Below are 23,787 nucleotides of genomic sequence, written 5' to 3' on the forward strand. Positions count from 1 at the left end.
TGCCAGCCCCCACCCTTCAGCTATTTTCGGCCTCTGCACGTCGTGTTTTTGGCCTCCACAAGCCCCGTTTTAGACCCAATCCAGGCTGCAGGGATCACCACAGCAGATCGCTGCCAATCGCCACCTCCATGCGTTGCGTTATCGGCCTCTGCGCGTAGCATTTTTGGCCTCCGCACGCCCCATTTTTGGCCTCCATGCATAGTTCCAGGTGGTGGGGAACTGGCCAAAAATGCTACTCATGGAGGCCAAAAACGGGGCGTGCGGAGGCCAAAAATGCAACACACGGAGGCTGATAACACAACGCATGGAGGTGGCGATGGGTTCTGGCGATCCCCACAGCCTGGAACAGCTGATTGGCAGTATTCCGGGAGGCCAATCCAACCACCAATCAGCTGATCGTGCTAAATCAGGCTGCAATAATGTGCTGAAGCTGACCACGCTGTTTGCTGTTTGCTGCAAGGATGCTAGCCAGATGAATACGAATGGATGCTGGTAGGCAGAGACAGAATTTGTTTTTTTCTTGTTTCCCTCCCCAAAAACTAATGTGTGTCTTATACTCTAGAATGTCTTATACTCTGAAAAAATAAGGTAATGTATCAAAATCCCCACATATCTCAATTTTTTTGATAGTTGATATGTAAGCTACAATATCAAATTAAAATAATTCAAGCAAAGCTCTCTTTGCTTTATCCGAGATGAGTGAGGTGCACTTGTCTCTTGATGAAACTATTCAACTTCATTCAGATTGATGAAGTCTCAATATTCCTTCAGACATTCTCCATTTCTGTGAAATTGACTGCTTTTCAAGAGTAAAGAGTGTCCCAGGGCTAAACCCATCCTAAAGAGTGCAAAAATGAAGTACGGCAAAGTTGGTCACTCAACGCCCTGCATTGTATCATCTCTAATCCTCAATGGGGGGGGGGGAAGCACTAGAGCCTGGATTCCTGCTTTTATTTATTTAGAATTTTTCTCCTCTTACCGAAACCCAAAACATCTTATGCATTAAATAACAACACATAAGGGAAGTAAATGGCAGTTCTGCTCTAAATGGAGACATTTCATATACTTCTACAGCTCCTTCTATCCTCTTAAGGATATGACTTATTTTTAAAGTATTCTGGCAGTTTCCTTTGCTTTTTGTATAAATGTTCTTTGAATCTCTGTAGACCACCTTTCAAATTTCCTTTGAATGTCTGTTGTATATCAGAAGTGACAAAAGGCTACGGAAACTGTGTCTATTATTAATAGCACTGGAGTATTCTCCCATACAGCTGCTGCCTCGAGAGACCAATACACAGGCAGAAAAATCTCTTACAGGCAGATCGCTAGACATCACTTTCCCCCTAAAAGAGAAAAATAGTTCTTTCCTGTGATTCCCTTAAAAGTTGAGCTGAACTTCTAAGAGGCTGCTAGCAGCTATCACTCTTTACCTTGCCCTGGCTCCATCTGGCCCTTCTGAGAAGTAGGGGCTATGATTGAAAGAAGCACCTGCTGGCTTCCTGATAAAAATAGGAGTGTTTAGTTACCCATCACAGAACGGAGGGTGGCTGTATCAACAGAGTAGTAAACAATGAGAGAAATGCTGCAGGCAGGCATAGCGATAGGAGTGGGGATTGAGATACTGGCAGAAGAAGCCAGGAGAAAGAAGGCACAAAGAAAGTCAGCTAGCCTCCGGGAAGGACCTACCAATAGGTAGGTGGAGTTTGATTTCTACGGCATCATCTTTCTAAATGGTCCATAGTAGACTCTGAGCTCACTAAAGAACTGTTCCTAGGTGTGACTCCAGGTAAGTGTTTATTCCCAAGATGTAAGGAGATGGCTATTCGATGACTCCTACACCATGTTCAGGTCCTAGAGAGCTCAGGTAGGATTCTTATTTTATTTTTATTTTATTTATTTATTTATTTATTTTTGTCACAACATCATATAAAAAGGATTATATAGTATATAAACATATATATGAGTAAATATTAGGAGGTATAAGCACCAATATATATATATTGCCCTATACATTGTAAGCCGCCCTGAGTCTTCGGAGAAGGGCGGGGTATAAATGTAAACAAAAAAAAAAAATATATAGGAAGAAGAAAAGAAAAGAAAAAAAACCAATAGGACAGGAACGGTAGGCACGTTTGTGCGCTTATGCACGCCCCTTATGGTCCTCTTAGGAATGGGGTGAGGTCAATAGTAGAAAGTTTTTGGTTGAAGCTTTTAGGATTATGGGAAGAGACCACAGAGTCAGGTAAAGTATTCCAAGCACTGATGATTCTGTTACAGAAGTCATATTTTCTGCAATCTAGATTAAAGCGGTTAACATTAAGTTTAAATCTGTTGGTTGCTCTTGTATTGTTGCAATTAAAGCTGAAGTAGTCTTTAACAGGAAGGACATTACAATAGATGATTCTATGAGATAAACTTAGGTCTTGTCGAAGGCGACGGAGTTCCAAGTTTTCTAAGCCTAGGATTTCAAGTCTGGTGGGGTAAGGTATTTTGTTGTTATACTCTGGAAGGAGAAATAGAGACGGGAGGGAGGAAACCTCAGGGTAAAGTTATACTTAAACACATATTATGTTCTCCTATCTCACCCCCCAAAATTTAGGAGACATAAGAAGAATGGTTATGTATGGGAACTAGCTATTCTTTAAAGTATTCACTGAAGACATTGAAAACTAAAAAAGAAGAAAACTAACTACGCGTATGCTGCTGAGAGTTCTTCAAAATAGCAAAGATGGACCACATCTCAGGGTGGCAAAAAATGGCCAGAAACAGCCTTCTCATGGATGGTGTTCTGGTTGTGGCATTAGTTCATCAAAAAGGCTCAACGGGTGTTTATTCTAGTTATCTACAGACCCACAGCTTTTGATTTCACAGAGTCTTTAAACCAAATATATATTATCCAACCTATTTGATCTCTGATTATTTTCCTGTGCTTTACATTTTATTGATTACTTTTATGTTGCCTTTTTATATGCTGTATAAAAGTGTTTTTACTATACATCTGAGATTATTTTGGAATATTCAGTCTAAATGTTCATTGAAGGCTAAGTTAGGCAATCCTTTTCCTCAGATAAAAAATAAATGTGTTGTCTCTATTTCTCTGAATCTGTAACTTCCTAGTATTGTTAGTGGTAAAGGTATATTTTGGAAGGTACACCCTTTGAATTTCTGTTTATTGTGTAACGTTGAAGGCCAAGAATCTCAATTTTTTTTTACAATGGTGACAGCTCTGAGAATACTGATGTATGAAGGAAAACAGCCAAATGCTCTATGATGGAACTCTCAAGGAGCTTTGGAATATATCTTCAATTTAAACATATTCATGGAGCTGTAAATCATTTAAAATGTATGCAAGTCAGCAAGGCACGGAACTTCTGCTATGCTTTTCTGGTTTTGGAGAGAGAAATAAAAATACCAAAGTTGGTACAAATCTCATATAAACCAATTTCAAGAAAGTTACACAGGACTATAGTCTTTAGGATTTGCCCACAGCTGCAGACTTTAGTTGGTTTGGTTTCAAAGAACTTATGGCATGTCTGCATATTCAAAGGCTGGAAAGGCATCAACTGGTGTAAGAAGGACGAGAATAAGGCAGGCAGTAATACTCAATCATCCAGAATTCACCACAATATTCAGCATCTAGCTCAAAAAAATGCCTTATATTCTGTGTGACTGGCGTGCATAGGTTTGAAGAATTTCTTTCTTCAGTAAAATGGTTTTTAATCTATTCAAACGTCTTCTGTCACTTAGTGAATATGCTTGTAGCTCCAGTAGAGAAGAGTGAAATTTGTACCATTATCCCAGCAGACGTACTCTGACACTTCCTTCGAATCTGATTCAATTCTTGATAACAAGAATTGAATCAGATTCAATTCAATTCAAAACAAGAATTGAATCAGACACAAGAACAGTTTTTTCCCGAAGGCCATCACTCTGCTAAACAAATAATTCCATCAACACTGTCAAACTATTTACTGAATCTGCACTACTATTAATTTTTTCATAGTTTCCATCACCAATCTCTTTCCACTTATGACTGTATGACTGTAACTTTGTTGCTGGCAATCCTTATGATTTATATTGATATATTGACCATCATTTGTGTTGTAAATGTTGTACCTTGATGAACGTATCTTTTCTTTTATGTACACTGAGAGCATATGCACCAAGACAAATTCCTTGTGTGTCCAATCACACTTGGCCAATAAAAAAAAAATTCTATTCTAAAAAATTCTATTCTATAACTTTGTGGATGTATCTCATCAGCATTACAAAAATGATTTGCCATTACCCTTCCAGGATGCTTTTTCAATTTCTCAGTCCTGCCTACAGCCCTGACTTTTCCCATCCTGATTCTAATAAGCTCCTCTCCATTTAAGCATTTTTAAATCATCTGAGGTCAGCTAAGTGCTACCTCTTAGCTGAACAAAAACATCTATTCCTCCCAAGTGTGTTACGAATAGTCTCATAATTTAGTAAAGTCCTACAATGAAAGGGCACCTAAGGATTTCTACAGATGCTATCGTGTGACTGAGTTATGAGTATGTCACTGGAAATCCAAGGCAGAAATGTGGAGATGAAAGAGAAGAACATGGGCACAGTTCAGGAAGGATGACCCCTAGGTGGGGATTGGCTGAAAACAAAGTAGGAAAAATACGTTTGGAACCAATCAATGGACATACACAGTTACCTGCCAATGATTCTTTGGAATCATAAGGTTCCCATCTTTAGACAAATTACACCCAGTCATTGTTCAGCGAGGGCTTTTTTCTTGTAACTCTTTCTCTCTGACTTGATTTTTCAGGAAAAAGTTTTCCTGAAAACAATAGGAAACTTCCCCTACAATTCAGTGGTGGTATTCAAAATTTTTTACTACCGGTTCTGTGGGCGTGGCTTAGTGGGCCTGACAGGGGAAGAATACTGTAAAATCTCCATTCCCTCCCCACTCCAGGGGAAGGTTACTGCAAAATAAATAAATAAATAAATAAATAAATAAATAAATAAATAAATAAAATCACCATTTCCTCCCGATCAGCTGGGACTTGGGAGGCAGAGAATAGATGGGGGCGGGGCCAGTCAGAGGTGGTATTTACTGGTTCTCCGAACTACTCAAAATTTCCACTACCGGTTCTCCAGAACTGGTCAGAACCTGTGCTGACCAGTTCCACCTCTGCTACAATTCTTATATTGAGCAAACAGGATAGCAGAAGCTTGGATATAAAGAACAGATAATAAATGGTGTGGCTTTTTTAACTGAAAGAACACTTTTATTGACAGAGCAATAGCAATAGCACTTAGACTTACATACCGCTTCACAGTACGTTTACAGCCCTCTCTAAGCGAGAGTTTACAGAGTCAGCATATTGCCCCCAACAATCTGGGCCCTCATTTTACCAACCTCGGAAGGATGGAAGGCTGAAGCAACCTTGAGCCACTCAGAATTGAACTCCTGGAGTGAGTAGTGAGTTAGCCCTGCAGTACTGCATTCTAACCACTGTGGGGTTGTTTTTTTACTAAACTACCAGATGTTTAGTAATTAAAAACTAACAAATCCATTGCTTTCAATTGAATATGGAGTTACAGCCCACAGAAGAATAATGGGGTACCAAGCGAAACGCGCTAAGAGACTTCCAGGCATCCTGATCTCTCCACTGTCTTTGCAAATGTCAGGAGGGTATTTTTAGTTGGTGTTACAGCAACTCACCTGCCCCCTTTTCCCTAGAACTGCCACTTGCTCTTTCCATGTCTGAGTCACTGGCTGTTCCTGGACTTCGTTGGCAGGTTTTATTTAAAGATGATTTATTAAGTGATAAGAAAGGAAGAGGACAGGAGTTTCCCAGCCACCGAGGATCTATCTTGTGCTTCAGATAATTTGCTCCTTTGAAGTGTTTCTCAGACGGGACCAATCTCACAATTAGGCAGAAAGAGGCAAGAATAGCAACTTCTAAAACTTTTATGACTGCTGGGTTTTTACTGCCAGAGGAAGAGGAGATTGTCTACAGGATTGTTGCTTTACACGCCAAAAGACTTTATATTGTAGTTACTTGGAATAACACCATGGATCTATGCTGGGGATGAGAAATATTTGCTACCCTGTCATACACAGAAAAACGTACCGGATTAACACAGATAGAGGTTGTTGAGTTTAGCCATGCGCATAGTTCTGTCTGTTAATACTCAAAGAAGGGCGGATTAAAGCACATGTTGCCAAGTTCTGTGTTAAGCCACATTTTGTGATCTCAGACATTGGATATGAGACTGTTGGTCATGTTTCCTTTGTTCAGAAACATAGAGGGATGCACACAAATGCAGCCCCACTTGCACTAGAACAGGGGTCTCCAACCTTGGCAACTTTTAAGCAAAGCCGGCTGGGGGATTCTGGGAGTTGAAGTCCTCCAGGCTTAAAGTGGCCAAAGTTGGAGACCCCTGCACTAGAATGTCCAATAAAGGAGGTTATGCAGCTGCAGTTCTGAAAACTTTAATACAATTCTAATGGCTGATACTAAGCGTATGATCAAATTGTTCTGAAATTCAGAAGAAGTGCAGAGAATAGCAAGTGTTTTTACTGCCGTGGATGCGATTACTATGCAAAAATGATTTTCAGCACAGCAAAACCTCCAGTTTGGCAATAGTTACAGAATTTTCTTAGCTGCATGTCATATACCCGTGATGGCGGACCTATGGCACGCGTGCCAGAGGTGGCACGCAACGCTCTCTCTGTGGGCACGCGAGCCGATTCCCCAGTTCAGCCCCGCTGTGCATGCACAAGCACCTCCCACCGGCCAGCTGATCTTTGGGTCTCTGCCGTGCATGCACGAGGGGTGGGGAGCCTGCGGGGGGACAAGTATGGCAGGGCTGCGTGCGTATGTGGGGGGGGCTGCCGCATGCACGGGGGCGGGGGGGCATGCGGGGGCCCATCCGTGCACTGCATTTTGGGTTCGGGCGCGCACATGCACATTCGTGCAAACACACACACACACTTTGGGCACTTGATCCAGAAAAGGTTAGCCATCACTGTTATATACTTTAGAAGAAAGGTTTTGTAAAATCAGCCTCTCCTTCAATATTCCTTCTCCAGTTATCATCATCATCATCCTCTTCCTCCTCCCCCTGGCATCTACAGTAGATTTTAAGGAATAAATGTATTCAGTGCAATTGACACATACACAAACACACACACACACACATTCATTGATGACTTCTCTGAGTGAATAGTTCCTCATCACATTAAATGCCCTCAGCTTTTCAATAGAGTCAGATCACACATTTAACTGCAAATTAGAGATGCCAAGGATTGCCCAAGCAGTTGGGACAAATTAACAGTTATAATATGCATTACTAATTTGTGTAAAAAAGTGGAAACCTTTAACACTGAGATTTCATGGTTTTTATCCCCATTATATATATATTTCCAGGAGTGGAGCGTGAATAGGCCACTTACTTTGCACTCCATTGGAACAACAGAGAAACCTGGTATTATGGAGACTGGAGACACCAAGGAACAAGATAAGAACCAGCAGATCAATGGGCTGCAGCAGAAGTCAGAAATGACTCAAAATGCATTTGAAGGGGAGAGTGAGGCAGGAAAAGCAGAGACTGGTGAGAAAGAAACTAAAGAGGAGAGAAAGTTTGCAGAAGAAACTGGGAAAGAGGTGGATGATGCAAGTGAAGTAGAGAAAGCAAAGATGGCTGCTGGGAATGAGGTGCATGGAGAGAAGGAGGCTGGGGAAACTGAGGCTGCTGGACTTGAGGCAAAGCAGAAGGAAGAATCTACAGAAGAAGCTTCTGAATCTGAACAGGGGATGGCATCCAAGGCAAGCCAGAAGGAGAAGATAGTCAAAGACAGCAGCCAACCAGAATCTGAAGATGTATCTGAAACCAAATATGATGTTTCTGAAAAACCAGAAGACCTACAAGGAGAGGCATCCAAGGCAAGCCAGAAAGAGAAGATAGTCAAAGACAGCAGCCAACCAGAATCTGAAGGTGTATCTGAAACCAAAGATGATGTTTCTGAAAAACCAGAAGACCTACAGGGAGAGGCATCCAAGGCAAGCCAGAAGGAGAAGATAGTCAAAGACAGCAGCCAACCAGAATCTGAAGGTGTATCTGAGACCAAAGATGATGTTTCTGAAAAACCAGAAGACCTACAGGGAGAGGAAGGGGGAAAGGCTGATGTTTTGAAGAAAAATGCCAAGGAAGAGGTGAGAACAGAACACATTTCAAATTGTAATCATTTGCTTCTTTTCTTTCAAGAGAATAGCTCCTGTCACTTCTTTTCTATAAAACATCAGGAGTATTTTTATCCTCCTTGCCCTTACATTTCATGTCACATTATTTTATTCTATGTAACTTCATGTCAGTGGGCAAATAGACAAAATACACTTACCCAGACTTATATATGTGTCTGTCACTAATTTTAATTTAGCTTTAGCTATGTGCCAGCTTATATTATGTTTAAAGGTAAAGGTAAAGGTTCCCCTCGCACATATGTGCTAGTCGTTCCTGACACTTGGGGGTGGTGCTCATCTCCGTTTCAAAGCCAAAGAGCCAGCACTGTCCAAAGACGTCTCCATGGTCATGACTAAACGCCAAAGGTGCATGGAATGCTGCTACCTTCCCACCAAAGGTGGTCCCTATTTTTCTACTTGCATTTTTACGTGCTTTCGAACTGCTAGATTGGCAGAAGCTGGGATAAATAACAGGAGCTCACCCCATTATGTGGCACTAGGGATTCGAACTGCTGAACTGCCGACCTTTTGATCAACAAGCTCAGGGTCTTAGTCACTGTGTCAGCGGTCCAGAAAGCCCCCTCCTGCAGAAAAGACTCTGAAACAAACATCTTTCAAAGTTATTTTACTAGCATAGGTAAACTGGCACAACTGGATAAAATCCGAATCCAGGGATCTGGGTTTTTCCTCAGTAAGACAAACTCCAAAATCCCCACTCCCCTTGACCCCTCTGCCGATCACATGCTCCAATCGCCAACCGTCCCATCTCAAGACATCACTCCGGCCACTCCTTCTCCAGATGTAGGCTCGGCCTGACCTTGACCGGCAGGAAGAATGTTATTATGTCTAATGGCCCCCTCTACCAAATCCCCCCCCCTCCTACTTTCCCACACATTGGAAAGTGGCAGCGCGGAAGCCTCCGGCCTAGTATGGCTTCCAAAGCTGACACACTGAGCCACCGCAATCCTTAACATATTATGTCCCTTAACATATTATATTATTAAAATATTATGTTTACAACATACAAATACAAAACTTACAGTCAGTTACCAAGCGTCTGAATTTTAATTACATGATCATGGGGATCCTGCAATGGTTTTAAGTGTGAAAAACAGTCATAAGTCACTTTTCTCAGTGCTGTTGTACACTTCAAACGATCACTAATAGAATGGTTGTAAGTCATACTGTTATTCAACCATTCACAAAGAATGTGAAATAATCGTTAAATAACAACATGTTTATATGGTAACTTGCCTTCTTCACCCTTGTTTCTATTTCTTCCAATCATAAGATGTTGGTAAAGACAGAAAAAGCAAAGAAGCTGTGTTATTCTTCCATAGGTACTCATAGGAAACTACAATTGAAGGAACTTTTCCTTGGGAAGATGGTTGAAAGAAGTGGGATAATTTTGTTATAGCCTGCTATTCCCAGTCACTGTCATACAGCCCCCAAAATGACTGATTTTCTGCCACTGAAACTAGCTACAAAATCATCAAAAAACAAAGGCTTGCAAAATAAGAAAACATAGACCAATCAAGGTTATCTAACTTTCAAAACTAAATGTCCTCATTCAAGGAATGTCACAACTTCTTCCTCAACTTTTCCCAAAATTATCTTAATGTCATTGCAATTGCCTTTGTGGATTTCAGTTATGGGGAGGGAGGGAGGGAGGGAGGGAGGGAAGGAGGGGGAAGGAAGGGAGGGAGGGAGTTTGTCCTTGTTCTATAGTTGCATAGCAACCTCTAGAGGTTTCTCTGAACTTATGAAGATAGGAGATCACTTTAGACTAGCATTACTTACTTATAAGTGAAATTGGGTAAACATTGGATGCAATTTTTAAAAATGAAAATTACATTATTGCTTTGTAGAACTCTCAAATTATGAAGGACCTTCCTACTACTATTTAAAATGAGCTGCAAATGCAAAACTAACCTATATATCATTAGTATTAACTATTTGCCTTCCTAACATCTTTTGGGGAAATGACTCAAGGTTACCTGTTCTGGAAGAAAAGCCTACAGGAAATTTTGATGAGATTTTACCAGATGAGTTTATAAAAGGTACAATACTGTATATTTAAAACTGAGTAGGAAAAAATATTGAATTCCCTGCTTACATTGTGAAACTGGTTAGAAAAAGTCAGAATTTCCAGCCCTGTAATAACTGGATAAACTATTGCTCCTTAGACTAGAAAGCACAAGGGAAGAATAGCAAGGAAAGGCTTCAATAGAAAGAAGAAATCCATGTATGTAGACATTTGTAAATTATCATTTCTGTTTGTTTGTTTGTTTTATCAATATATGAATACATAACAAAACAAGAACTTTGTAAGGCCTAGGTACGAACGAAAGAGCCCGGGTGCTGCAGTGCAGGGGTAGGTTCTACTTACCAGTGGTGGGTTGCCCCCGGTTCGGACCGGTTCTATAGAACCGATAGTAAAACCAGCGGGAGGCATGATGCGAACCGGTAGTAAAGGTAAGTAGAACCCACCCCTGCTACTTACTTTTACTACCGGTTCGCATCATGCCCGCATGCACAGAAGAGTTTTGATGACATTTGGGTCAGTGGGCGGAGCCTCCCACCGGTTTTACTACCGGTTCTATAGAACTGGTCCCAACCAGGGGCAACCCACCACTGCTGCAGTGCTTAAGGATTTAGACTGGGGAAGACTGGGACATCTCAAACTGAAGGAAGAGCATTGGATAACTTTGGGACAGTCACTTTTTCTTTGTCCAACCTAATCACAATGGGAAGTTATTATGGGAGAAGAGAATGCTATGCAAGCTGCCTTGAGATGCTGAAGGTAAGGCAGAGAAGGAACCTAGAAAATCAAATGGAGGAAGAACTTAATCTGGTTGACTTTCCCCATCCTCCTTCCCTACCTGCAGGGTCAAACTGGCAGCACTTCTGATGAGCCTCTTTCACCGGATCCCGAGGAGGAAGAAGAGGAATTCTGGCCAGAATTCCCTCCTCGTTCTCCTGAAGCAAGTCCACAAAGCCCAACCGAGCTCAAAGGTTTGGAGACAGGTAAGGAAAACGCCATTCAGCAAACTGAGAAGACCAAATACACTAAAGTTGGATAGAATAGACCAGGGGTCCTCAAACTTGGCAGCTTTAAGCTTTAAGCCACCATAGCTGGCTGGAGAATTCTGGGAGTTGATGTCCACAAGTCTTAAAGCTGCCAAGTTTGAAGACCTCTGGAATAGACCAAAAGAAGAAGAGACACACTCAGGGGTGAAATCCAAATTTTTTCCCTACCGGTTCTGTGGACATGGCTTGGTGGGTGTGGCAGGGAAAGGATATTGCAAAATCTCCATTCCCACCCCACTCCAGAGGAAGGATATTGAAAAATCTTCATTCCCTCCCCTCCTGGGGGAAGGATGTTGCAAAATCCCCATTACCACCCCCCTCTGGGGCCACCCAGAGGTGGTATTTGCCAGTTCTCCAAACTACTCAAAATTTCTGCTACCGGTTCTCCAGAACCAGACACACTGGGATTTCTTGCTTAAAATAATACCTCCTAGAACAGACTTAGGTATTTTATGGCCCATGGGCTACATCTGACCCTTCATCTATCCGTCTCCAGCCTGTGGCATCAGTGTGGTGGCAGAACGGGGCTGTAGGGGCAGGGCAGCTTCAGTGCCCCTCCACAAGAGTCCCAGTTTCTCATGCATCCCCCTGGGAAAATTAATTGCCCACCCTTTATCCTAAAAAGTCTGCCTGGACCTTAATCCTGAGTAAATCATGTTATTATTATTTTTTTTACCAATAATCAAACCCTCCACAATCAGTGTTTCTAGACTTCATAACTTCCTTCATTACTGCTCAGTCCTTCTGAAGACATTTTTCTCATGACCTTCGCTGATACCTTATTGACAATGTAAGCAGGAATCCCAATTTTGCCCCCTGGCCCCATCAGGCTGGTCTTTTCTCCATTTCCCTGTAATGGTTTATGAAACTGTCTGCTGCTATTTTCTATACTGCAAAACATGGATGAGGGCAAGATACAGAGGAGAGTAAAGAGACCGCAGTTCAGACATGGGGCTGAGGTTCATTCACAAGGTAAGAAAAACTAATAATATGTCTGTAATCCAATCTAGGTGGCATCCCTCCACCAACTACCACTCCAGAAGCTGCTCCAGCGGAAATCACCAGGTGAGATAATCTCTGGAAGCCTTTCTAGAAGGTGGGCTACATTTGAGATGGACAAGATTCAGGTTTACAAGATATATTGGGGGAGATGGTTACAAGCCTGATAATCACTTATCAGAACTTGGTGCAAAAGATATATCCATAATCATTGGACGCGAGATGGACAGCAAATAAATTTTCTAAATGAATAAATATACACCTAAGAATTGAAGAAGTGAGGAGCAGATTGAGTTTCAGAGTTAAATATAGCTCATACTGCTAAACACACGAGCCTTCCTTCCTCACGTTCTTCTTTCCACTTCAGGTCTATCATTAGGTACAGAAGGAAGGAAGAACAGGTGAGCTGGTGGGCCCTTCTTTTTAAACCATTGGGAGAAAAGGCTCCTTGGCAATTGACTGCAAATCATTGTCTATCAGCAATTCTGCATCTTTTGCCCATCCCAGAGGCTGCATTACCACTTTTTACTCTGCAGGGGGCACTCAGAAAGCAAAGTTCAGCAATGACTGGGATGACCAAAATGGGAGAAAGAGTAGTAACAGTGAGGAGAACTGTTTCTCTCCCCGCCTCCGCTCCACCCAAAGGTTAAATACTGGCCTTCAAGCTTCTATCAAGGACTTCAGATTTCTAATATATACCCTTCTGCGGCCATAAATTGGTTGCTGAAAAGATTCTTAAAGCTCGGAGGAGATCAGTGAAGTGGGCATATCATGTCAGGCCTCCAAAGCATTAGAGTAACTAGTCTTCCCAAACAGATGCCTTCTGAAGGTGCTGGGGCTAGAACTTCACCTTCCCTAATATATGAAAGGTCAAATCAGTGATGGGTTGCCCCCGGTTTGGACCGGTTATATAGAACCGGTTGTAAAACCGGCGGGAGGCTCCGCCCACTGACCCGAACGTCATCAAAAGTGATCTGCACGCGGGCATGTTGCGAACCGGTAGTAAAGGTACGTAGAACCCACCTCTGGGTCAAATCAAGGGAGGATGTTAATAAAGACGTGAACATTCAGAAAATTGGGAAGGGCAAAGAGAAACATCGGGGTGGTGAATGAGAAAAATTGGGAAGAAGTGAAAACTGGAGACGGTAGTGCTTCAGCTTTTCCCCAGACCTTCACATTTCTAGCTGCAAACTGTTGGTAGTCTTTACTGAAGAGTGGGCAGAAAGAGACTTCCCCTTTCTGAGCCACCACACCAAGGGTGAAATGCTACCAGTTCGGACGAACTGGTAGCAATGGCAGTAGGTGGTTTGGAGAACCGGTAGCAACGGCAGCGCGAGGCTCCACCCACGCACCCGGTCATCGTTACTTCCTGGTTTTAACCAGGAAGTAACCTGTCTTTTACCCTCTGTGCCTGCGCAGAAGGGTTTGCCCATGTGCAGAGGGTCAGCGTGCACAGGTGACGCATGCATTTCCGAACTGGTAGGGGAGGTAAGTAGATTTCACCCCTCCATCTCTTCTGAGAGGTTTTCCCTGAATGCCCAGGATAGAGACTCACCTGGTGTCACTTCTTCTCCAGCGCTTCAGGCTCAGGGTGTTTTTATTTTCTGGTTCTCAGCCCTGAAGCTGCCCTGAAGGGAGAGAAAGAGCCCCTTCCTGCTGCACCAGAGGAAGCAGCTGCTGCCAAAGAGAAAAAGAAGAGGCCTGCTTTTGACCGGAGAGAGATAACAAGGCCAAGGATGCCACCCAGGGGACAGTCCCGCAAAGCCATTGTGGAGAGGTTTGGAGGGTAAGGCCGCTGTGTCTCAGGTTCTGCCATTGCTCGTTTCACTACAGTTTGTTCAGCCCTGGTGATGCATATACCGATAAACCTTTCTGTAGTTTGGCTTACAAAACCCGATGGCTAAATGCATGCCTTACAGTAAACCAAAACCACGGCAATTATATTATGTCTTAGCGCTGGAGTGGGCAGCACCTCTCCAGCTGTATGTGGCCTGCCCGACTTACCGATGAAACTCTGCGGCATGGTTTCCAGACATTTTGAGACTGAAAACAAATGAATAATTTAACATAAGCCCTAAAATAGGCTGTGCGTTGAGCTCCACCGGGTGATAAATTTGTTCCATTTGCAAAACATCCTTAATGTGCTTCATTTCATTCTCACAGTGCAACTGTGTAACTCCCTAATGTGTTTATCATACTGCCTAATTCAGTGCCATCCACTACTCACCTCTCTATATCCACAGTCATATTCAGTATCTGACTACCGTGACAAGCAGGCCAACCTATGAATGGCAGTCAATAAAAGTTCGGTCTCCCTGCCTCAATACTCTAATCCAGGGGTCTCCAACCTTGGCACCTCTAAGAGTTGTGGACTTCAACTCCCAGAATTCCTCAGAACTCTGGGAGTTGAAGTCCACAAGTCTTAAAGTTGCCAAGGTTGGACAGCCCTGCTCTAATCACCTGGTCCATAGCTTCCTAATTCTACCATAGCACTGCGTGAATTCACAAAGTACCAAACAAAAACAAAATTAAAGAAACTCCTTCCTTTTTTTTTCTGGAACCCTTTCCCTTCATATATATAGTGTCATGCATTTGTCCAATATAGGACCACAATTGACTTAGGACCACAATTGAGCCCAAATTTTTTGTTGTTAAGTGAGACATTTGTTAAGTGAGTTTTGTCCCATTTTACGACCTTTCTTGCCTCATTTGTTAAGTGAATAACTGTGGTTGGGTAGTTAATAACCCTGTTGTTAAATAAATCTGGCTTCCCCATTGACTTTGCTTGTTGGAAGGTCACACAAGGCAATCACATGACCTTGAGACACAGCAACGGGTCCCAAGGTCATGTGATCCAGTTGCCAAGCATCTGAATTTTGATCACATGATCATGGCGATGCTGCAAAGGTCGTTGCTGCGAAAAATGGTCATAAGTCACTTTTTTTCAGTGTCGTGGGAATTTTGAACTGTCACTAAGTGAACTCTTTTAAATCGAGGACTACCTGAGGTTTACAAAACATTGATCAAGATAGCCTGTTATCTGGGTCATTGCAATGGATGGATTGCTTTGTGGAAACCGTTGGCAAATGCGGAGAAGCCAAGAAAGACTTCTTCTTCTATGGTGCCAGATCAGCCATGATGATGAGTATAATATTCCAACAAATGCTGGCAGGAATGTATGGTTTCATACCAACATAACTGCACTTGAGAAGTTTTCTTCAAGTTTGGCTGGCTGAAACATAAGCTATGAAACAAGGGGTATGACAAGCCTTCTGTTCAATGAGAAAGCAAAGAAAGAAACTGTGCTTCACACATAGCTGAAGTGAGAGATTAGCAAAAAAAAAAAAAAAAACCCAACCCCAAATCTGATTTTTCAAAGCTTTTAAGAAAGTTAGGTATTTTACTTTACTTTATGCTACCATTGCTTTATTGAAGGGCCATTCAATAAAAGGAAGGTATCATGCAACAGAAATTGAGTATATTTGTCACACAATGTATCTTAACATTGAAAAAACAACCACCCAACCCAAAAAGAAAATCCCAAAATTCTAGATACATATATTTAGGTAGCTCACACAGTACTGCCTTGTTTGTCTCACTTTATCATCCAATTCTGCTCATAACGTAGAAAAACTCTATAATTCCTGAAGAGCTAAGGGTTACTCATACTTGGCTTACCACAATATAAAAACCCAGTCTTTTTTTTTATTATTATTATTATTATTCACACTTTTATACCGCCCTATCTCCCTAGGTACTCAGGGCGGTTTACAGCCATATAAAAAAACATATATATATACAGGGTAAAACATTAATTTAAAAAACTTATTACATAGGCCGAATATTTAAAATAGAGATATAAATAATAAAACCCCATTTAAAACCAGATTTAAAATGTAAACAGTTAAAAATTTAAAATTCTAGTCCAGTCCTGCGCAAATAAATAGATGTGTCTTAAGCTCGCGGCGGAAGGTTCGAAGGTCAGGAAGTTGGCGAAGTCCTGGGGGAAGCTCGTTCCAGAGGGTGGGGCCCCACAGAAAAGGCCCTTCCTGCTGCACCAGAGGAAGCAGCTGCTGCCAAAGAGAAAAGAAGAGGCCTGCTTTTGACCGGAGAGAGATAACAAGGCCAAGGATGCCACCCAGGGACAGTCCCAAAGCCATTGTGGAGAGGTTTGGAGGGTAAGGCCGCTGTGTCTCAGGTTCTGCCATTGCTCGTTTCACTACAGTTTGTTCAGCCCTGGTGATGCATATACCGATAAACCTTTCTGTAGTTTGGCTTACAAAACCCGATGGCTAAATGCATGCCTTACAGTAAACCAAAACCACGGCAATTATATTATGTCTTAGCGCTGGAGTGGGCAGCACCTCTCCAGCTGTATGTGGCCTGCCCGACTTACCGATGAAACTCTGCGGCATGGTTTCCAGACATTTTGAGACTGAAAACAAATGAATAATTTAACATAAGCCCTAAAATAGGCTGTGCGTTGAGCTCCACCGGGTGATAAATTTGTTCCATTTGCAAAACATCCTTAATGTGCTTCATTTCATTCTCACAGTGCAACTGTGTAACTCCCTAATGTGTTTATCATACTGCCTAATTCAGTGCCATCCACTACTCACCTCTCTATATCCACAGTCATATTCAGTATCTGACTACCGTGACAAGCAGGCCAACCTATGAATGGCAGTCAATAAAAGTTCGGTCTCCCTGCCTCAATACTCTAATCCAGGGGTCTCCAACCTTGGCAACTCTAAGAGTTGTGGACTTCAACTCCCAGAATTCCTCAGAACTCTGGGAGTTGAAGTCCTAAGTCTTAAAGTTGCCAAGGTTGACAACTACTCTAATCACCTGGTCCATAGCTTCCTAATTCTACCATAGCACTGCGTGAATTCACAAAGTACCAAACAAAAACAAAATTAAAGAAACTCCTTCCTTTTTTTTTCTGGAACCCTTTCCCTTCATATATATAGTGTCATGCATTTGTCCAATATAGGACCACAATTGACTTAGGACCACAATTGAGCCCAAATTTTTTGTTGTTAAGTGAGACATTTGTTAAGTGAGTTTTGTCCCATTTTACGACCTTTCTTGCCTCATTTGTTAAGTGAATAACTGTGGTTGGGTAGTTAATAACCCTGTTGTTAAATAAATCTGGCTTCCCCATTGACTTTGCTTGTTGGAAGGTCACACAAGGCAATCACATGACCTTGAGACACAGCAACGGGTCCCAAGGTCATGTGATCCAGTTGCCAAGCATCTGAATTTTGATCACATGATCATGGCGATGCTGCAAAGGTCGTTGCTGCGAAAAATGGTCATAAGTCACTTTTTTTCAGTGTCGTGGGAATTTTGAACTGTCACTAAGTGAACTCTTTTAAATCGAGGACTACCTGAGGTTTACAAAACATTGATCAAGATAGCCTGTTATCTGGGTCATTGCAATGGATGGATTGCTTTGTGGAAACCGTTGGCAAATGCGGAGAAGCCAAGAAAGACTTCTTCTTCTATGGTGCCAGATCAGCCATGATGATGAGTATAATATTCCAACAAATGCTGGCAGGAATGTATGGTTTCATACCAACATAACTGCACTTGAGAAGTTTTCTTCAAGTTTGGCTGGCTGAAACATAAGCTATGAAACAAGGGGTATGACAAGCCTTCTGTTCAATGAGAAAGCAAAGAAAGAAACTGTGCTTCACACATAGCTGAAGTGAGAGATTAGCAAAAAAAAAAAAAAAAACCCAACCCCAAATCTGATTTTTCAAAGCTTTTAAGAAAGTTAGGTATTTTACTTTACTTTATGCTACCATTGCTTTATTGAAGGGCCATTCAATAAAAGGAAGGTATCATGCAACAGAAATTGAGTATATTTGTCACACAATGTATCTTAACATTGAAAAAACAACCACCCAACCCAAAAAGAAAATCCCAAAATTCTAGATACATATATTTAGGTAGCTCACACAGTACTGCCTTGTTTGTCTCACTTTATCATCCAATTCTGCTCATAACGTAGAAAAACTCTATAATTCCTGAAGAGCTAAGGGTTACTCATACTTGGCTTACCACAATATAAAAACCCAGTCTTTTTTTTTATTATTATTATTATTATTCACACTTTTATACCGCCCTATCTCCCTAGGTACTCAGGGCGGTTTACAGCCATATAAAAAAACATATATATATACAGGGTAAAACATTAATTTAAAAAACTTATTACATAGGCCGAATATTTAAAATAGAGATATAAATAATAAAACCCCATTTAAAACCAGATTTAAAATGTAAACAGTTAAAAATTTAAAATTCTAGTCCAGTCCTGCGCAAATAAATAGATGTGTCTTAAGCTCGCGGCGGAAGGTTCGAAGGTCAGGAAGTTGGCGAAGTCCTGGGGGAAGCTCGTTCCAGAGGGTGGGGGCCCCCACAGAAAAGGCCCTTCCCCTGGGTGTCGCCAGTCGGCACTGCCTGGCCGACAGCACCCTGAGGAGTCCCTCCCTGTGAGAGCGCACGGGTCGGTGAGAGGCATTCGGTGGCAGCAGACGTCCCCAAGCAGTATCCATCATCCCAAGGCAGCACTGGCCACCATTATCATCCAAGACCATTTATAAGGGGACATGTTTAAGAAGTGTGACTAGATCCAACTGCCACAATAAACTTCAGATATGGGCAGCGAAAACCCACACCGCTACACTCCAGTGGTGTCTGCACAGCTAAGCAAGTCCTTCAGAACACAACCATATTCAGCATCTCTAGTAAAAAAACTTGCCTGACCAAGTGTTTCTCTTGCACAAATTATAAAATGCATACATATTTACATAATCAAATTAGATAGCGTATATTGCTTACAAATCAGGCAGTTCTCTGCCCCACCTGACATTCAGCAGAAAACACGGTAATAGGGAAAAAAGGGACTTACACCAGCCAAATCTCATAGGATCTGTGTATGATTAAAAAAAATACATTTGTTTATTCTCTACCTTCCTATTCCCTCCCTTTCTTCCCCTTAATCGTCTTCCAAAGGGCTGCAACTGGTCCTGCCCCCAATATCAAGAAGACTGGAGGTGCAAACACTGTGAAGACCATGTTGCTGGAATGGTGTCGGGCCATGACCCGTGGCTATGAAGTAAGGTATCAGCTATGAAATGAAAATTGCTCCAGTGCCCTTAAATGTTTCTGTGAAGTGAAGTAGGCAAATTGGTTTACCTTGGAAGGTGAAATCAGGTTTAAGGGGCACCAGTAATGCAACAGCAGGAAGGCCTATATGGATGATCAGAATTTAAGAGATGTGAAGACAATATTCCCCTAGTTCTGGCAAGCTTACTCCAACATACTTTACTCAGAAGTGAATATACACCTTTCTGGGTTTTAAAGAGTATTTGGGAAAGCATTGCTACCCAGAGTTAAAGACTATGAACTTGTAGCACCCGTCCCCCCAAAAGCCCCCTGATGCTACTTTTTATTTGTATTGTCTTGTGTTGTTGTTGTTATATATCTAAAGTAATCCCAGAGACATTTCTAGATTCTGATGGTATTCCAAATTCTTGCCCTGTTTTTGATCAGAGTTGGAGAGCAAAGCCCTGGGGGGATCATAGTAGAATAATCTCTTCTGTGAACTAGGTCAGGAAATACTGTATTTCTTTGTGCGCTGTTGGTATTTTTTTGTTATTAACCAGCACATACTCACTACCATGTGAATATGAAGAGTCATGTGTGCAATTGTAGCCTGTACTGTTTTCTCATTATGCTTTACATTCAGATGTTGAATTTCACTCAAAAAGTTAAGAGAAGGAGTTCATGAACTAAAAATCTTAGCTGAAAGCCAATATACCACATATATTGAGACTGTAAAACACTTTGAAGTTATAATGCCTAACGTTTAGTGAAACTGTTAGCATACAGTCAAAATGGTGACATATGTGTTGATAATTCATGTACTACAAAACACAGGGCCTATCACAATAGCACTAACATCCAGCAGAATAGATGGAACCATTGCTACATGCAATGTGTTGCTGTGTATCAGAAATGGTGGCTTCACAAATCATGACCTATAATGAAGGCAGGTTTGAAAGATTACTGAAAGATAAATGATGGAAACATTATGTGAAATTTTAAAATATAATAGCAAGGTGAAGTAAGAATGCCGAGCACACGGGGGCAGTAAGTTAATTCTCCATTAACCTTACAATTTTTCCTTTCACTTCCAAGTTACAATGAACAATGCTCAAAAAGGGGAGGATGTTAACACAATAATCTAGATTCAGAATGCTCCCCAATTACTGCCATATTTTACAGATAACTATTTCATGTCATATGTAAGTAAATCCATTCACACAATTTATTCCAATCCAACAATGTGTTCTACTAGAATGATAAGTTTATCTTAAATAGACAGGAATGCATGTTTCAGTCACTTGCTAGTGCAGGAAACCCTAAAAAAAAAAAGGAGAAGTGGTTGACCTTTTGTGCTTAATATCTCTTTTTCTCATTTTCAGCATGTGGACATTCAGAACTTTTCTACCAGTTGGAAAAGTGGCATGGCTTTTTGCGCCCTCATCCACAAGTTTTTTCCTGATGCCTTTGACTATGCAAATCTTGACCCAGCAAATCGGAAAGAGAATTTCACCCTGGCCTTCTCTACTGCTGAGTGAGCACTCCCCTCCATTCTAGACCTCTGGCCACAACCATAGCTATAGGGCAGGCTGAGTCAGGGATGAGTACTAGCTTCCAGAAAGTGCACCATGGTGTTGGTAAATGTGTGAAGTTATTCTCTGGAGTAATTTTGCCCTGTATAGTTCATATGAAATATCAGTGTTACAAAAGATCAAAACGGTGTCCAATAACTGATCAATTAAACTGGCAGATGTGCAAATGTTGCGAACTTGAACAGGGATTAAAATTGTAGCATGATCAAAAGGCCTTCCACTGATACAAGCAGATGTGGAAAGGGCAGGGAGGCACATAACCTCCTGAACTAGGGAAACCTAGAGAAAAGCGTATAGAACTATCTTCATATGCAGGTACTATTGTGCAGATTTTATTCTGTTACTTGAGCTCCATACCATGTGGGATGTACAATCTGAAATCTTCCAGCTTCCTTTTAAACTGACTGGTGGCTAAAAGTTTGGCATCGTATTTTTCTAAACACCAATGCTATCTATATTCAGCAGCAATATTTTGGAACAGTTTTAAAGTTTATGAAAAATCTCCCTAGGCAACCCTATATGCAGCAGACTGCAATAGTCTATAATTTCATTACTATGAGAAAAACATAGATGATCATGGCCTAGTTATCTTTACAGTATTTAGAGGTGTCTGCCACTGACAAATGGCCTTTTTTCTTTTTTCTTTTTGCTCACACTTAGCATTTAGACATCCCCATCTAAGATTCACACAAATCCATCAAGCTGAGAATCTGAATTTTAAAAGAAGAATACAGACTTTGACATTTTTCCAATCCATAAAGTTATCTGCTACTAGTTTCCCAATTTCTTTTTTTTTTTTTTATTACTTTTTTTACAACAAACAAACAAAAAAAAATACATTATTACACCCTTGTGCTATACATAAAAGGAAGATTTGGGTCTTCGGATATATCCTCATGATTGCCAAAATCCACGTTCTCGAGGTACAGGTACTGAAGCGTCCAATGTTCCAAGCGCAAAGTCCACAAATGGTTTCCAAGTCTTCCAGAAAATATCTTCTTTATACACACCACTTCTAATTTTAATATCACATGTCATTTTATCATTTAAAGCTAATTTCCACATTTCAGAATTCCACTCTTCTATTCTAAAAATCACATCTAGTTTCCAATATCTAGCTATTATAATTCTACCTATTATAATCATAATTCTAATCAATTCTTTTTCATATTTTGTTAATTCTATTTCCTTAATTACCAACAATAATATAGTTTCCACTCTCAATGTTATTACTTTCCCCAATGTTTGATCAATTTTCACCACATACTTTTCTAAATAGCTTTGCAATTTTCCCCGATTAATTGGTTTCTTTGAATATAGATTCTGAAAAAAATTTCTAACCACTTCACATTTCTCTAATTTTTTATAACATCTTATACCTCTATCATCTATCAAAACTCCAATTTCTCTCTTCTCTCTTTTATCTTTTGCCATCTTTGCCAATAATTTAGAATTTCTATTACTAAATTCAAAAAAATTCCTATTTAAAAATCTCAAATTTCTTTTTACTAACTCTGTATCTTCTTCTATCATTTTATTTCTTAACATATTAAGCTCCTGAAGAATTTTTTTTCTTTAGTAAGCAAAAATTGATTTTCCAATTCTTTAATCTGATTTTTATCTCTTTCCATTTTAATTTTATAATTTTTATATTTCCTACTTGATAATTTGATACTCTCCCCTCTAAACACCGCTTTCATCGCATCCCAAACAATTTCAAATTTAACCTCCCCGTTATCATTTAATCTCCAACTTTCCTCCAATTTTTTAAGTATCCATTTTTTATCCTTTTCATTTTTATACAATTTCTCGTCATATCTCCAATAGCTTCTTTTTTTCTCAAAATTAAAATCTAAGTCCACCATAACTTCTGCATGATCAGAATCTTTAAAAATTCCCACATCTACCTTATCCACATTATTCAACAAATCTTTAGAAAGAAAAATATAATCAATTCTAGAATATGTATTATATATCTTAGAGAAAAAAGTGTATACTCTCTCAATTCCTTTAACCTCTCTCCACACATCAACCACGCCGTTTCGAAGCATCCACATATTCAAAATCTCCATTTTATTTGCTCCTCCACAGCGGGTGGGATTAGTACTATCTATTTTATCTCTGATTAAATTAAAATCCCCAGCCACAATTACTTTCCCTACACTTTCATTCTCCAAAATTTTTGTTATTTTTTCAAGAAATTCTCTTTGTTTTCCATTCGGTAAATATAAATTAACAAGTGTCACTTTTTCCTCATTAAGATTTCCAACAATTATTACATATCTTCCATCTTCATCCAAAATTACCTTATGTTTTTCAAAGTACACCCTATCTGATATCAGTGTTGCAACTCCTCTAGCTTTTGAAGTTCCAAAATCCTTTTCATATATTTGCATACCTTTTATATACATTCTATTTGAATCTTCAGATTTCTGATGGGTTTCTTGTAAAAATAAAATGTCTGGTAAATCCCTTTTAATCTTAAGCTCCAATCTTCTTCTTTTAATCTGATTCCCTGTACCCTTCACATTCCATGACATTATTTTTATAACTCCCATTTAAAATATAAATTTTTTAATCCTATCCCCGCATCTTCCTTTCTGTGCCCACCACCCGACATTAAACTACCATATTTAACGTATAAACAACAATAAGAAAACAGAAAAACAAAACAAACAATAAAGTACAAACAATCTTCTTCCCCCACATCCTCATCGGTTTCGCCTCTATAAAGAGAATGGGGGAGAGGGGACGTGCCAATGCCCGGG

The 23,787-nt window shown here is 40.6% G+C and overlaps 1 protein-coding gene across 5 annotated transcripts in view; it reads left to right on the forward strand.

Moving 5' to 3' along the window:
- Window positions 1–470: 470 nt before the first annotated feature.
- SMTNL1 (smoothelin like 1) overlaps window positions 471–23,787 on the forward strand; it is a 29,043-nt gene continuing 5,726 nt past the window's right edge. The window contains exons 1-7 of one of the 5 annotated variants that reach the window (XM_058196673.1): window positions 471–492; window positions 7,413–8,198; window positions 11,114–11,252; window positions 12,326–12,380; window positions 13,930–14,100; window positions 19,335–19,437; window positions 20,810–20,961. In XM_058196673.1, the coding sequence (XP_058052656.1) occupies window positions 487–492; window positions 7,413–8,198; window positions 11,114–11,252; window positions 12,326–12,380; window positions 13,930–14,100; window positions 19,335–19,437; window positions 20,810–20,961 (1,412 nt within the window). In that variant the 5' untranslated portion in view covers window positions 471–486. Of the gene's footprint in view, window positions 493–1,581; window positions 1,865–5,880; window positions 6,133–7,412; window positions 8,199–11,113; window positions 11,253–12,325; window positions 12,381–13,929; window positions 14,101–19,334; window positions 19,438–20,809; window positions 20,962–23,787 lie in introns of those variants that run through there. The other 4 variants (XM_058196688.1, XM_058196682.1, XM_058196699.1 and 1 more) reach the window with 4 other exon arrangements.

This window comes from Ahaetulla prasina, chromosome 1 (genome assembly GCF_028640845.1).
Source record: "Ahaetulla prasina isolate Xishuangbanna chromosome 1, ASM2864084v1, whole genome shotgun sequence".
NCBI classification, from domain to species: domain Eukaryota; kingdom Metazoa; phylum Chordata; class Lepidosauria; order Squamata; family Colubridae; genus Ahaetulla; species Ahaetulla prasina.